We start from the raw sequence: 15,313 nt of genomic DNA on the forward strand, positions 1-15,313 counted from the left end.
CTGCATTTCTATGGAAACATTATAATTTATTCCAAAATTAAATAATAAATACATAAGTATATATTATATACATTTATACACACACATATAATAATATGTAGGTATTAAATAATGTGTCAAATCACAATAAGTGACAGAGGTCATCGACTACTTCTCCCTGAATCCAAAACGTAGGAAATGAACTGCACACAGAGACGCTGATTGGCTGCGAAAAACCGCCGCTGATCTCTATACGAGAGACCAGGAAGTGTCGCGGGTCGTCGCAGCTGCTGGTGTCGGTCACGTGAAGCTGAAGATCCGCGCCGCTCGGCTCCGTCGCTGTGTTCCCGTCAGACACACGTCACTCAGCGGCTCGTCCTCTCCCAACATGGCGGGTGTAAGACGATGGAGGTCTCGCTGAGCCTCGTCTCGTTAACCGTCACCGAGGTGATACAGCTGTCTGGACTGGCGGGAACCCGGAAGATGGAGGAGAAAGCGCTGGAGGTGTACGGTGAGTTCAGGAGCGGGAGCGTGAACAGGCCGCCGAGGCGAACTGTGGAGCTCAGATACTTCAACTGCTCGATGAGTCCCGGTTCACCGGACTCCGTTCACACGTCCGTTGAAACAAGCGTCGGCCGGAGGCGTCACCAGGCTAAATGACTGTTGTACAGATATATATTTAAAAACAAATATCGTAAGTTGTCACGTTCAGTTTGCTGCTGAGTGAACGAGTCACGTGCCGAAGTGCAGACGATGTCATGATCCTCATCGATGTCTATGAAGTAGTTATGACGTCTCAACATCACTGGCGGCAAAGTTGAATAAGTTATTTTCTGAACGGGGTTTGGTGTGGAAGTACTCGCTGGTCACAGTAACTTAAAGCTACAGCGTGTAATATTTAGAAGAACTTATTCACCGAAATTGAGAACAGTGCCCATAACTTTGTGTTCATATATGTATTATAAACTGTGAATGAATTAAATATAGTGACCTCCATGTTTCTCTCTCGAGTTGAATACGGTTGTTGAACTAGGTTTCATATGAAGCGGGGAGGCGTATTGAAAACACGTTCAGGATTAAAAAGTGATCAAAAGCTTTAGTCAGAGGCCGTTGCTGTGACAACGTGACGATTTTCGGTCCTTGGCCGTGAAACAGGAAGTTATCCTGAAGAGATGCATCGTCCAATCTGATCCAAACTTCTCAGGCATGATAACAGTCTACATGTCAATATGGTGACACACTCCGCCATGTGCACATGTACAAGGGCCCGATCAACGCTGCTTGCAGCTTTAATTATTTTAGTTTTACTTTTAGACACTAACTTTAGACTCTACTATCGTTAACTAATGACACTTCCTGTTTCCTTCCCCTTCACCAGACGTGATTCGATCGATCCGGGACCCGGAGAAGCCGAACACCCTGGAGGAGCTGGACGTGGTGACGGAGAAATGCGTGGAGGTCCGGGAGCTCGGAGACGACGAGTACCTGATCATCATCAAGTTCTCTCCCACCGTGCCTCACTGCTCTCTGGCTACTCTGATCGGTGAGTCGTGAGTCACTATTTCCTTTTGCCTTTTCTCATCTTTTTATCTGAATTAACGGAATCGGCACATTAGTATAATTTTTTTCTAGTTGTGGATATATGTGGGACCATATTTTTGTTGACCCTGTATATAAAAATGGACGTAGTCATCGGGTCCGGAAAACAAAACTCGAGGCTTCAAAACGTCGCCTCACAAACCAGCAGGTGACGTCACGGTGCGTTGACACAGATGGGAGAAAACTCTCTGGTGCCCCCTGTGGACACTGTAACGGTCATAAAAGCTGAGGACAAACTTTTCCTGCAGCAGCTCGCATGATAAATCCAGAGTCACGTTCCACTGCAGCAGGAGGACTCTTATTATACTAAATCTTTCTTTTCTTTTGTGTAAACAACACAAGTTCAAAAAGATCACGTTTCTCATTTTGTATGTTTTGCTTTCGGAGGAACTGGTTATTTATTAGTTTTAGTTTGTTTTGGTTTCTTTATGACTTAAAGACAATGTTCTGCTCTGCTGCTCACAGTTCTTCAGGTTCCATAATTGAGATTAGAGGTCGAGGGCTCGAGGCGGTGTGAGACCGGAAGTTTGACCCTTCACCTCCGCCGCTGTCGGCGCTCGACCTGATCTGTGCGACGGAATAAGAAGAATCAAGCAAGTTTAGTTTTGCAGAGTTGAACGTGAGCTTCAGAAAAAGCAGGCGGTGTGTTACATCTGTAAACATTATAGGTCTTTACTGCTCATACATTTATAATGTTCATATCTGAATCTCTTGTCTCCTGATATGTTTCTGACTGGGAAAATATTTATTTAACCGAATCTCACACACTGAGGCTGTTCTACCTGATCTTACCTTCAGTTCGCCCGGCGTCCACACGACTCCGTAGTTCCAACCTCTGAGTCGGAGACTTGTGGAAACGCTGCTGGTCCCGTTTTATTGTGAAAACAGAAACCGAGACATCTTGAACGTTTGAAGACAAATGATTTATGTACGACTGAACGTGAGTGACTCAAGTCTCTCACACTGAGCCGTCGACGCTCTCGCTGGATTCACAAATGTTTCACCAAATTCTAAAAGTACGAGAGCAGGAAGTGGATCAGAGCGCAGGCTGTAGGAGTAAAGACGTGATCTGACTGACGGCCATGTTGTTTTCTCTGCAGGTCTGTGTTTACAGGTGAAGCTGCAGAGGTGTTTGCCTTTTAAACACAAGGTGAGTCGCAACATCATATTATAAATACAGTCTGTGACTAATAATGAGGCTGATATATTGTTTTATATGAGACTGTTATAGGTTTTATTTGTGACTGTGTGGTATAATTCTCCTGTTTTATGAACCGATCGTCTTTCTCGTCGTTTAATTTCCTCGCTTTCTTTTTGTCGAGCACTGTAGCTTTCTTTATAGAAGTGCTATATCAATAAAGTTTATTATTATTGTTGTTATATAATAACCAGGAAACAACGAGGAGATTATTTGAAGTGAAATCTGAGATGAGGATTCAGGATGTAAAAACACTCCAGTGACCAGAGAGTAGGTCCACGTTAGCATAGCTTAGCATAGCTTAGCTTAGCACAAATGCTGACAGCAGAGGGAAACTAATGCTGCGTTCCATTATTCTTCTGATCTCTCTCTGTTTTACACCAAACCAACATTTAAACCACGACTTTGTTCTCAGTTGAGTTTCAGCTGTTTTGTTTTTCCCTCTTTCTCTTCTCAGCTGGAAATTTACATTTCAGAAGGAACTCACTCCACCGAGGAGGATAGTAAGTCTTTTTTTATATATTTGTAATTCAAAAGGTTCCTTTAGATCTGACAACGTCCCGCTGAGACAGTTTCCTAAATCATGTGGGACAGAAATAAATCAGTGTTTAACGGTTTGATGCTTCAAGGAACAAAACTCAACGACAGAAAAGACTTGTAGGAAAAACTGTGATGAAAGAGACAAAGACAGAAACGGTCCACGCTCGAGTTCCACTGGACAAACTCTTCTTCTCCATCAGCCTGAAATTCTTTCATCCATTGTTCTTCGTTTGTTCGACCTTTTAGTGTCAGAGGTCACATGTTGTCAGGAAGCTGACATGAATATTCATGTTCCCTCAGGACATAATGTCAACTCTGCATAAACGATCTCAACGTTCAGCCTCATCGATCGTCTTTATATACACTTGTATTGATTATGATTATGTAATAATCTGTCTCTTTGTTTCCAGTTAACAAACAGATTAATGATAAGGAGCGAGTGGCAGCCGCCATGGAGAACCCCAACCTGAGAGAGATCGTGGAGCAGTGTGTGACCGAACCTGACGACTGAGGAGAAGGAGAGTGTGTGTGTGTGTGTGTGTGTGTGTGTGTGTGTGTGTGTGTGTGTGTGTGTGTGTGTGTGTGTGTGTGTGTGTGTGTGTGTGTGTGTGTGTGTGTGTGTGTGTGTGTGTGTGTGTGTGTGTGTGTGTGTGTGTGTGTGTGTGTGAGAGAGAGGTTGAATAGATTAAATTAACTCAGGACAGCGGAGGAGGCGTGAAGCGACAGACGTGTGACGACTGGACGAGTCTTTGTTACCGAGGAAACAGGACACGCCTCCTGCTCTTCTTCCTCCCTCCCTCTGGACTTTTTCACAAGAGAAGAAGATAAATGAACATGAATCATGATTTCCTGTGGTGATCAATCATAAATATGATTCTTTTTTTTTATAACGAGATTTGATGTTGAATAAAATCAGTTATTAAAAGTTACATCAACGAGAAGCAGCTTCTGAGTTGTTCTAAACAGAATCACTTGTTTTCATTGTTCGATCAGACAATGAAAGAAGTTTTCTCCTCAGAAGAAAATCCGGATCTTCTACTCTGAGTGAAGACATTTCAGAGATTTGATCCATCATCTGCATCGTGAGGGAGCGGCCGGTCCGCCCGCGTCTCTTCCCCAGCAGCAGCTCAGCGGATCGCTCTGGCGTCTTCCGCCTCTCGGGCCGACACCGGGTACCGATGACTTGTTGGTAGTCGGGAGCAGGGAGATAGAACACAGACACGCGGCGAACAGAGGAGGTGGTTGGCCTGGCCATGCGTCACTCAGAAAACAGTCGGCCAATCAGAAGAGAGGCTCATAACATAGTAAGTAGACAGGCCAAAGTTGACCTGTCCTTAAAAAGAGATATAAAACCATATTGAGATGTTTATTTGGTTGTAAATAAAACAAATATTTCTTCTTAAGGATCAAAACTTCAAATTAAACACCAGAAAGGTACAATATGGGACCTTTAAGGTTTAAATACAGTTTCAGTTTTGATGCTGATTTATATATATATATGTATGTGTTTATTTTGTTTCAGGCTGAGCCTGACAAACAGAACCTTGCATCATTTGTGTTGCTCAGTTGATGTAGTGACGCGGCTTCGTCTTTTGGGGGCGCTGTTGGTCTGAACTGAGCTTCCTGAGAAAACTAAATAAATGCTGCTTTTGCTTGAGTGTGTGTGTGTGAGACTGTGTGTGTGTGTGTGTGTGTGTGTGAGACTGTGTGTGTGTGTGTGAGACTGTGGGTGTGTGTGTGTGTGTGTGAAAGAGACTGGGTGTGTGTGTGTGAGAGACTGTGGGTGTGTGTGTGTGTGTGTGTGTGAAAAACTGGCAGCTCATAGAAAACTCCCAGTTTCACTGACACATTATTGAAATGCAGGACTTATAACTGTAATGTATTTTTTTTTACTCCAGCTGAAGATCTGCGCTCTTCTTCCTCTTCCACCTGTTTGTGGTGGTGTCTTGTGACGTCCTTCCTCTCATCCGTCCTCGGTGATCAGAGCATCACGAGCTCGACTGATGCAGAAGCTCTGAGGCTCTGCAGAGGGAAGAGTGTTTGACTCGAGGAGAAGAGGCAATTTACTGTCAGTGTCAAAACAAAGAAATCAATCTGGTAAAGAAGTGCAGGGGAGTGTGGAGGGAGAAGGTGAACAAGTACTGTCTGTCAGCTCAGAGAGTGTGTGTGTGTGTGTGTGTGTGTGTGTTAGCAGCAGCAGCGGCAGGAATGAAAAGCTTTGGACGGACCAGTCGACCAACGTTCAGACCTTCACCTGTGGTCGAGAGCTGAGTGGTTTGATCTTCTCCCACGAGAAGAAACGTATTTGATCTCGTGTTTTACATGTTTTACACCAATTCTACATTTATGTCCTCAGTCTGGGAACCAGAGGAATTGTGGGAGCTCATTTCATTTGCTCTGGGTAGGGGCGGGGTTTGTAACATGACGCAGAGAAAAGAAACTTCTGTCATATATGTTATGTGAAACAACAGGTGAAAATAATCTATCTCATAATGTTACAGAAAATTATAATAAAAAAAACTCCCTGGATCCTCCCCATGAACGAACGACAAAGGAACTAACAATTAAATTAATGGAAGTTGATGAATATATGTCGCAGACTTGTTTTTACTGGGTGAATCTGTCTCTGAGTCTCTCCGCAGCTCATGGATGAAATATCTGGAGCTTCAGGGCCGGGACGTGGCCCTTCTTCCTCAGGCCTGTGAAGCCCCAGCTTCAGCAGCATCAAACCAGACGTGGTGCCCCGTGTGAGGCTGACTGAGCCCCTGTTGAGAGGAACACGTCTGCACCAGAGATCCTGGTGCACCCAGGTCTGGACAAGTGGTTGTAAAATGCAAATCACCTTTCCCCCAAGGGTAAATACTGTATCTGCCCCAAATAAACATTTCAGAGAACTTGTATCTCTGCCATCACTCTGTCATTCTGTCACCGTCTCTCTCTGCGGAAATAGTCTGCATTTTAACATTTCTGTTTGTGCAGACAGTGATCGGCGAGTCAGCTGACTGGCCTGGTTTCTTCCCTCAAATTCCACCAGCAGGACTCTGAGGAGCCTGTGATCTCTGTGAAGCTGAACCAGCCGAGGCGACAGCAGGTGGGAGGAGTCCCCCAACGACGAGCTTCCCCTCTGGGACGAGGTGGATGTTCCTCGAAAACATGAGCAACACGAGGACGAGCGAGGCAGAAAGTTCTGGCGTCACGATGGTGGTGACTATACGTCAGTCTATATAAACAGTCAGTTGAGTTGGTTCATGGGTCTCACTGAAGCCCCTAGTGGCCAAAGTCAAGAATGCATGTGGCGATATTATCTATATTACTTTACATTAACACCAGTGTGTCCCTTTGATGATGTAGACTGTAGCCGCAGAATCTTGTTACACTCACACTCATAACAACATATGAAGTCTCTAGCTTTGCTGTTGTTTCACTGTAGAGCTGTGTACATCTCTCTCACCCTCTCTCTCTCCCTCTCTCTCACTTTCCCTCGGCGGTTGGCCGTCTAAACATTTGTACAGTTTTTGTCCTCTCTGTCAGCCGGACGTCGTCACAGCAATGTTCCTGTGGCGGACCTGCAGCTTTCGGCTGTAGTCGGATCTGTCGCCCTGTTGCCATGGCAGCGAACCGGCGAGCTCTCTGTGTGCACTGTCGGGGTTTTGCGGTTTGTGCCAGTTTGATTTCTATGTTGATCACACTCGTGACCCTGGCATGTGAACATGTGATTATTGATTTCTATGTAAATGAGGCATCTGTTTGTTCACCACTGGGCCGATGAACCAGCTGCAGCTGACAGATCTTTGCTGAGGCGTTGGCCCTTTAATCCTCGACATGTTCACAGTAGACAAAGTTTCTAAATGTCTCGATGTGTTCACATTCAGGTCTGACCACGTGACATCACCAGGTCTGACCACGTGAGATCACCAGGTCTGACCACGTGACATCACCAGGTCTGACCACGTGAGATCACCAGGTCTGACCACGTGACATCCCCAGGTCTGACCACGTGAGATCACCAGGTCTGACCACGTGACATCACCAGGTCTGACCACGTGAGATCACCAGGTCTGACCACGTGACATCCCCAGGTCTGACCACGTGACATCACCACCTGACATCACAACGTGACATCACCAGGTCTGACCACCTGACATCACCACGTGACATCACCAGGTCTGACCACGTGACATCACCACCTGACATCACAACGTGACATCACCGGGTCGGACCACCTGACATCACCACGTGACATCACCAGGTCTGACCACGTGACATCACCACCTGACATCACAACGTGACATCACCAGGTCTGACCACCTGACATCACCACGTGACATCACAACGTGACATCACCAGGTCTGACCACCTGACATCACCACCTGACATCACAACATGACATCACCACGTCTGACCACCTGACATCACCACCTGACATCACCACCTGACATCACCACCTGACATCACCACGTGACATCACCATCTGACATCACCACGTGACATCACCACGTCTGACCACCTGACATCACCACCTGACATCACCACGTGACATCACCACCTGACATCACCACGTGACATCACCACGTCTGACCACCTGACATCACCACCTGACATCACCACGTGACATCACCACCTGACATCACCACGTGACATCACCACCTGACATCACAACATGACATCACCACGTCTGACCACCTGACATCACCACCTGACATCACCACCTGACATCACCACGTGACATCACCACGTGACATCACCACCTGACATCACCACGTGACATCACCACGTGACATCACCACCTGACATCACCACGTGACATCACCACGTCTGACCACCTGACATCACCACCTGACATCACCACGTGACATCACCACGTGACATCACCACCTGACATCACCACGTGACATCACCACGTGACATCACCACGTGACATCACCACCTGACATCACCACCTGACATCACCACGTGACATCACCACGTCTGACCACCTGACATCACCACCTGACATCACCACCTGACATCACCACGTGACATCACCACGTGACATCACCACCTGACATCACCACCTGACATCACCACGTGACATCACCACCTGACATCACCACGTGACATCACCACGTGACATCACCACGTGACATCACCACCTGACATCACCACCTGACATCACCACCTGACATCACCACGTGACATCACCACGTGACATCACCACCTGACATCACCACGTGACATCACCACGTGACATCACCACGTCTGACCACCTGACATCACCACCTGACATCACCACGTGACATCACCACGTGACATCACCACCTGACATCACCACGTGACATCACCACGTGACATCACCACCTGACATCACCACCTGACATCACCACCTGACATCACCACGTGACATCACCACATGACATCACCACGTGACATCACCACGTGACATCACCACGTGACATCACCACGTGACATCACCACGTGACATCACCACGTGACACCACCACCTGACATCACCACGTGACATCACCACCTGACATCACCACCTGACATCACCACCTGACATCACCACCTGACATCACCACGTGACATCACCACGTGACATCACCACCTGACATCACCACCTGACATCACCACGTGACATCACCACCTGACATCACCACGTGACATCACCACGTCTGACCACCTGACATCACCACCTGACATCACCACGTGACATCACCACGTGACATCACCACCTGACATCACCACGTGACATCACCACGTGACACCACCACCTGACATCACCACGTGACATCACCACCTGACATCACCACGTGACATCACCACCTGACATCACCACCTGTCATCACCACGTGACATCACCACGTGACATCACCACCTGACATCACCACGTGACATCACCACGTGACATCACCACCTGACATCACCACGTGACATCACCACGTCTGACCACCTGACATCACCACCTGACATCACCACCTGACATCACCACGTGACATCACCACCTGACATCACCACGTGACATCACCACGTGACATCACCACGTGACATCACCACGTGACATCACCACGTGACATCACCACCTGACATCACCACCTGACATCACCACGTGACATCACCACGTGACATCACCACCTGACATCACCACGTGACATCACCACGTGACATCACCACGTGACATCACCACGTGACATCACCACCTGACATCACCACCTGACATCACCACGTGACATCACCACGTGACATCACCACGTGACATCACCACGTGACATCACCACGTGACATCACCACGTGACATCACCACCTGACATCACCACCTGACATCACCACGTGACATCACCACGTGACATCACCACGTGACATCACCACGTGACATCACCACCTGACATCACCACGTGACATCACCACCTGACATCACCACCTGACATCACCACGTGACATCACCACCTGACATCACCACCTGACATCACCACGTGACATCACCACCTGACATCACCACGTGACATCACCACCTGACATCACCACCTGACATCACCACGTGACATCACCACGTGACATCACCACGTGACATCACCACGTGACATCACCACGTGACATCACCACGTGACATCACCACGTGACATCACCACCTGACATCACCACCTGACATCACCACCTGACATCACCACCTGACATCACCACCTGACATCACCACCTGACATCACCACGTGACATCACCACGTGACATCACCACCTGACATCACCACCTGACATCACCACGTGACATCACCACCTGACATCACCACGTGACATCACCACGTCTGACCACCTGACATCACCACCTGACATCACCACGTGACATCACCACGTGACATCACCACCTGACATCACCACGTGACATCACCACGTGACATCACCACGTGACATCACCACGTGACATCACCACCTGACATCACCACCTGACATCACCACGTGACATCACCACGTGACATCACCACGTGACATCACCACGTGACATCACCACGTGACATCACCACGTGACATCACCACCTGACATCACCACCTGACATCACCACGTGACATCACCACGTGACATCACCACCTTTATTCATGTCATGTTTTTCTCTCCATCTGTTTCAGATTCAAGTTCTGCAAAAACTCTTTTTGCCGCCGGAGGTTCTGCAGCTTCTTACGATGCTCGTCCTCCTACGAGCGACGGAGCCGCTCGTTCATCAACAGTCACTTCTGGGAGAGAAACAACACAACTCGTAGGCGTGAGGAGATCGATCAAATGGATTTTGTGATGGTCTTTGCCTCCAGGTGCTCTCAGGACACAAGGTAAAGTTCATTTTCGCGTCTGGCAACGTAAAGTGACTGACAACTGACTGAGTCAGAAAACATCAGGCTCTTTGATCACAGGTAGTAGAACAGTAGAACATGGTCAGAAAACTGAAATATGAAATTATAAATCTGACGCTGGGATCAAACCACCGACCTTCAGGTTAGAGGACGACCCTCACGACAAAAAGAAATGTCCCTGAGGCTTTGACCATAAACTTTATTATTAATAAAAGGAAAAACACAAACAAAACGGAATATATAGAACTTGAAAAAAGTATATGGAAAGTAAAAGTAAAATATAAACAATCTTTTCTGGACCTGTTTATTCTGTGAAAGACTCATCCGACGATTATTATCGACCAGCGAGTGAAGCTCGAGCTATTAAATCGCTCGAGCTTCACTCGTATTCTCACATTTGAACTGTTATTGTTCTTTGTCTCCAGTCGTCCTGTCCAAACCGGCCATGAGAGTATCGGTGTAAAACATAAGAACATGTAGTTTCCCAGTTCGTCCTTTACCTGAACACGTCATCACCTTGATGACAACACGAGGAGACTTTCTCACCTTGAAGCAGCAGATTGTAAAAGATGATAACAGGATGGATGTTGTTGTTTCAGTGTTTAAGAGCAGAGTTAACTTTAGGGTTAGAACTTCTCTTTTCCAAACCGTCAGAATCTTAAGAGGTCCGACTGCAGGTCACAGACGGATGAGCCGGACGGTGGAGATGTGAGAGTCAGATGAAGAAAAATGGCCCAAAAGTCTCAGGAGGCACAAACAAGGGTGAAATGAATAAATGTTCGGAGAGAAATACTGGACCTTGTTACCATCAGTGCACCGATGCAACTGTTGCTGAAGCAGACAAAGAGCTTGGTCGATTGGATCAGATCTGGCTTTTCAATATGATTATTTTATTCACATAGACTATTAAGCAACATTTTATTTTAGTGCCAGACTTTGAACTGGGTTCCACAGCAAAAACCAAGGTTTCCCTCTGAGATCATGCGTGACGACTAGAAACAACAACGGACAGGGAATAAAGCTGCGTGCAATCTGTACCCTCACCACCAGATGTCACTAAATCCTACTCACGACTCACTAGTTAAACTTTGATTGAACCAGTGACTGTAAACAGAGATGGACGACGCGTCGCGTCTCTTCTTCCTCTCGTCTTACAAACATGAAGCTAAACGATCTCAGATTCAGGAGGCGCCATCTTGTGCTGGCGACGTCATGAGTCTGTGACGTAGTGGCCCCGTCTCGACCAATCAGTGTCAGCTGTCAATTATGAGAAGCAAAAGTGATCAGATATATGAACATGTGAACAAACATCAATGATAAGAACGACCTCACGTAACAGAAACATCTACATGTCCCATCTGCTAACATGGAGGGGGCGGGGCTTATGACCTGTACTGCAGCCAGACACCAGGGGGCGATCAGGAGGATTTGGCTTCATGTCGTCCATCTTTATTCACAGTCCGTGAACTGAGCAGACGAATCTCCACAAGCTCACATCTGCAGTTTAAACTCGGACCCGGAGCGACGTGGTCTTATCTCTCAGAGACAGAGTGCGATTTAAAAACACTTTGTATTTCACACGTACAGTACAGAGAATATGCAGTGAAGCATTCTGAGACATCCTGCTCAGGACAAACACGACATCTTGACATCCTGTGATATGTCTGACAGCAGGAAACCTTCATCCTCCTGCTCCGGAGACACGAGGCCACAGACGGATCCAGAGGCTCCGAGGTGGATCAGTCACAACCAAGCGCAGAATGTGCTCAGGGAGGGAAATGAAACAGACTGCCAGATGAAATGGATCCAAATAGAAATATCTCATTGTGTCAGTTAGGGAACACGTCGATGGAGGATGAGGAGTGAAGGTGTGTTAGTGGAACCTGCTGCGTCTTGTTTGTGTCACACGAGTTTAACGAGCGTCGGCCTTTTTCAGATGTGAACAATAATCTGTGAGACGGGAACACGTTGTTGGTTATGATCAGAACTTCTCTGTCTGCAGTTATCACAGATTCACAGACTGGAGTGAAGATTTATTAATACTTATAATGATGAATAAAATACTACAACAACAACAACAACAGACCTTAGTCACAGAAGCTAAGTGGGACGAGAGTGACGGAATCCAGAGGACGAGCTTTTAGAGAAAAGCTTGGTTTTCTTGTCATGTGGCTTCTCTGGGATTCTGTTTTTTAATGAAGCAGCTTGAAATGTGTTCGAGTTAATTCAGTCCCATCTCCGGATTCTCTCTTCGTCTTTACCTTCAGAAATCCTTCTATTCTTCACGCCCCACTGATCCGTCTCTTCACCGTGAAGTCAGAGCCGAGTAATGAGAAGACAAACACATCAGAGACTGATTTCGTGGGTGTTTGCATGAGATAAAAACCCTGATCTGGACCTGACAGACTCTTATCTCTTCTTTCAACCTCATCTCTCCTCCGTCATCCCGTTCTCCTCTTCCTTCCTTCTTTCTTCCCTCCTCACTATCTGCCTCTGTCAGATTGTAGATCTTGTGAACGCAGCTTGTTGTGGAGCGTTCACGTTATCAACAGCGTTTGTCCGTGTAACTGATCCGGTTCAGCTTCATGTTTCATGTCCCCGCAGGAAAAAACAGCGGCTCGTCTTTATCCTTTGTCTGTTTCTCTCTGTTTATAGAAACGGACGTAGTCACCACCAGGTCCAATGCTGAAGAGCCTGAAGAGCCTGAAGAGCCTGAAGAGCCTGAAGAGCCTGTCTTCTGTGTCCTGACCAGCAGGGGGCGACTCTGTGAGAACGTGACTCGACTTCTCACTTGATTCATAACGTCAGAAAAACATTTTCCTGAGGAGTTTAAGGTTCAATCTCTAGTTTCAAGTCTTCTTCAACACATGATGTTCATCTCGGACATTATGGTTAATTTACAGCCACATAGACCATAAAGCACCGATTGTGTTGGGGGCGTGGACACAGTGTGATTGTCAGCTGGTACCGTCCAATCGGTGCAAGGTTGCAGGCGAAGGTGGACGAGCTCTCAGTCAGGCCACACCCCCCTGCTCCTACGTCTGGTTGCCCAAACAAACAAGATGGCGCTGGTCACAATGCGAAACTCCTGCGGCTTCAAAATGGCCGCTCACTAACCAACGGGTGACGAACTGTTTCCGTTCGGGGTCATTTGAACTCGCTCTCTAGCGAACAAACAGTTTTTAAGTGGAACCATTGTAACCATGGACGCGTCAACACAGGAGGACACAATTAAAGGACGTACAGATGACGGCATTCTGCCAACGTGGATGTTTGTTCACCTTCAGAAAACGAGACGGACGATAAGAAGACGTATATTACAAAAAAGCGCGTTGCAACAACGACGACACGCCCACCGATGTCATGGTGCCAGGTGCAAACCAGCTGTTCAGGTTCCGAACCAGATTTGCTCAGAATTGTGAAAGATTGTTGGTGCGTGAAGCAGAAGGAAAAGGGCTGAGTGTAGTTCTTCAAATCTCTGAGATGTGTTCCTCACGTCTACGATCATTGTTCGATATATATCCGGTACGTCCATGAACTGATCCATACGTAGTCAGCTGACCTCAACTCCTTCATGGTGTCGTGGTGTCGCTCTCCCACTCGAGCTGCTGCCGCGTGAATGTGACTGATTTCACAGTTGGTGTGATCATCAGGCAGCAGGGGAACAACACGACCCCCGACATCCATCGCTGCTGAGCTGCGAGGGCGACTCATGATAACAGAGGAGAAAAGAGCTGGAGGGGGTCGTTGAGTGTGTGTGTGTGTGTGTGTGTGTGTGTGTGTGTGTTGTACAGTATTTAAACTGTGTTTCTTGAAGTGAGATAATAACCTGTTCAAACGTTGTAAAATCACTGTAATCAGAGCGGCGTGAGCGGAGCCTCTGATGTGCGTCGCCGCTCGCTGTGCTTTCATTAATGCACCGCGTTGTTTTCCTAAACATAGAATTAATCGTGTCCTACTTATTCAGTGGGAGGCAGCGCTGAAACACCAGCGTTTAATTAGTGGAGCAGCTGCACAGCACGTCCTGTCACGAACGTGTACACATGTCACTTACATGTGTCAGGTAATCAGATTACAATCAGAGAGTTTGACAATAGATCAGTGACACACGCTGTATATATAAAGTTGTGTTGTCGATCGTACGACAACCACAATAATCACACGTGACTGTTTCAAACCGACGTGACGGCTCCTCTAAAGTGAAGCCAAATCACATGGACCGCCCCCTGGTGGCTGGCTGCAGTACAGGTCATATGCCCCACCCCCTCCATGTTAGAAGATGGGACATGGACCAAAGTAAACAAGGGGCAGAGACGTCATGATCTACAGCTGACACAGACTCGTTATTGGTCGAGAGCGCGTGTGGGCGGGGCCTCGACACCACGACTCCACTCCAAGATCACTACTGATCACAGACTCTGACTCCACATGACGTCAGTGGCACAAGATGGCGGCTCCTGAATGAATTCTGAACAACGGGAGGAAACAAAGACGCCGTCGACCATCTTCACTCACGGCCCGTTCTGGAGCCTGGGAGGCGAACCATAGGTCCCGCCCCCCTCCCCCACAAACCCCTGTGGAAATCACAGTCCTGACGCCGTCCGACACCAGATCAATGTGTGGAGAGTGGATGCTGATCACAGGAGGCAGGTCAGGTCTCAGCACAATGACACTCATTAAAAC

General features: G+C 47.4%; 1 protein-coding gene across 12 annotated transcripts in view; it reads left to right on the forward strand.

Moving 5' to 3' along the window:
- Nucleotides 1-203: 203 nt before the first annotated feature.
- The window catches only part of ciao2a (cytosolic iron-sulfur assembly component 2A), a 19,532-nt gene continuing 4,422 nt past the window's right edge, over nucleotides 204-15,313 (forward strand). Inside the window, exons 1-13 of one of the 12 annotated variants that reach the window (XR_007031041.1) lie at nucleotides 204-490; nucleotides 1,358-1,522; nucleotides 2,679-2,728; nucleotides 3,234-3,279; nucleotides 3,727-4,170; nucleotides 4,310-4,620; nucleotides 5,215-6,171; nucleotides 6,296-6,530; nucleotides 6,829-6,971; nucleotides 7,189-7,529; nucleotides 7,615-7,663; nucleotides 10,412-10,609; nucleotides 13,286-13,396. Coding sequence is in view for 1 of the 12 variants with exons in the window: in XM_035641863.2 (XP_035497756.1) it covers nucleotides 385-490; nucleotides 1,358-1,522; nucleotides 2,679-2,728; nucleotides 3,234-3,279; nucleotides 3,727-3,827 (468 nt within the window). In the remaining 11 variants the exon portion in view is untranslated. Of the gene's footprint in view, nucleotides 491-1,357; nucleotides 1,523-2,678; nucleotides 2,729-3,233; nucleotides 3,280-3,726; nucleotides 4,258-4,309; nucleotides 4,621-5,214; nucleotides 6,172-6,295; nucleotides 6,531-6,828; nucleotides 6,972-7,188; nucleotides 7,566-7,614; nucleotides 7,664-10,411; nucleotides 10,610-13,285; nucleotides 13,397-15,313 lie in introns of those variants that run through there. The other 11 variants (XR_007031039.1, XR_007031045.1, XR_007031047.1 and 8 more) reach the window with 11 other exon arrangements.

Source organism: Scophthalmus maximus, chromosome 7, assembly GCF_022379125.1.
Source record: "Scophthalmus maximus strain ysfricsl-2021 chromosome 7, ASM2237912v1, whole genome shotgun sequence".
Taxonomy (NCBI): Eukaryota; Metazoa; Chordata; class Actinopteri; order Pleuronectiformes; family Scophthalmidae; genus Scophthalmus; species Scophthalmus maximus.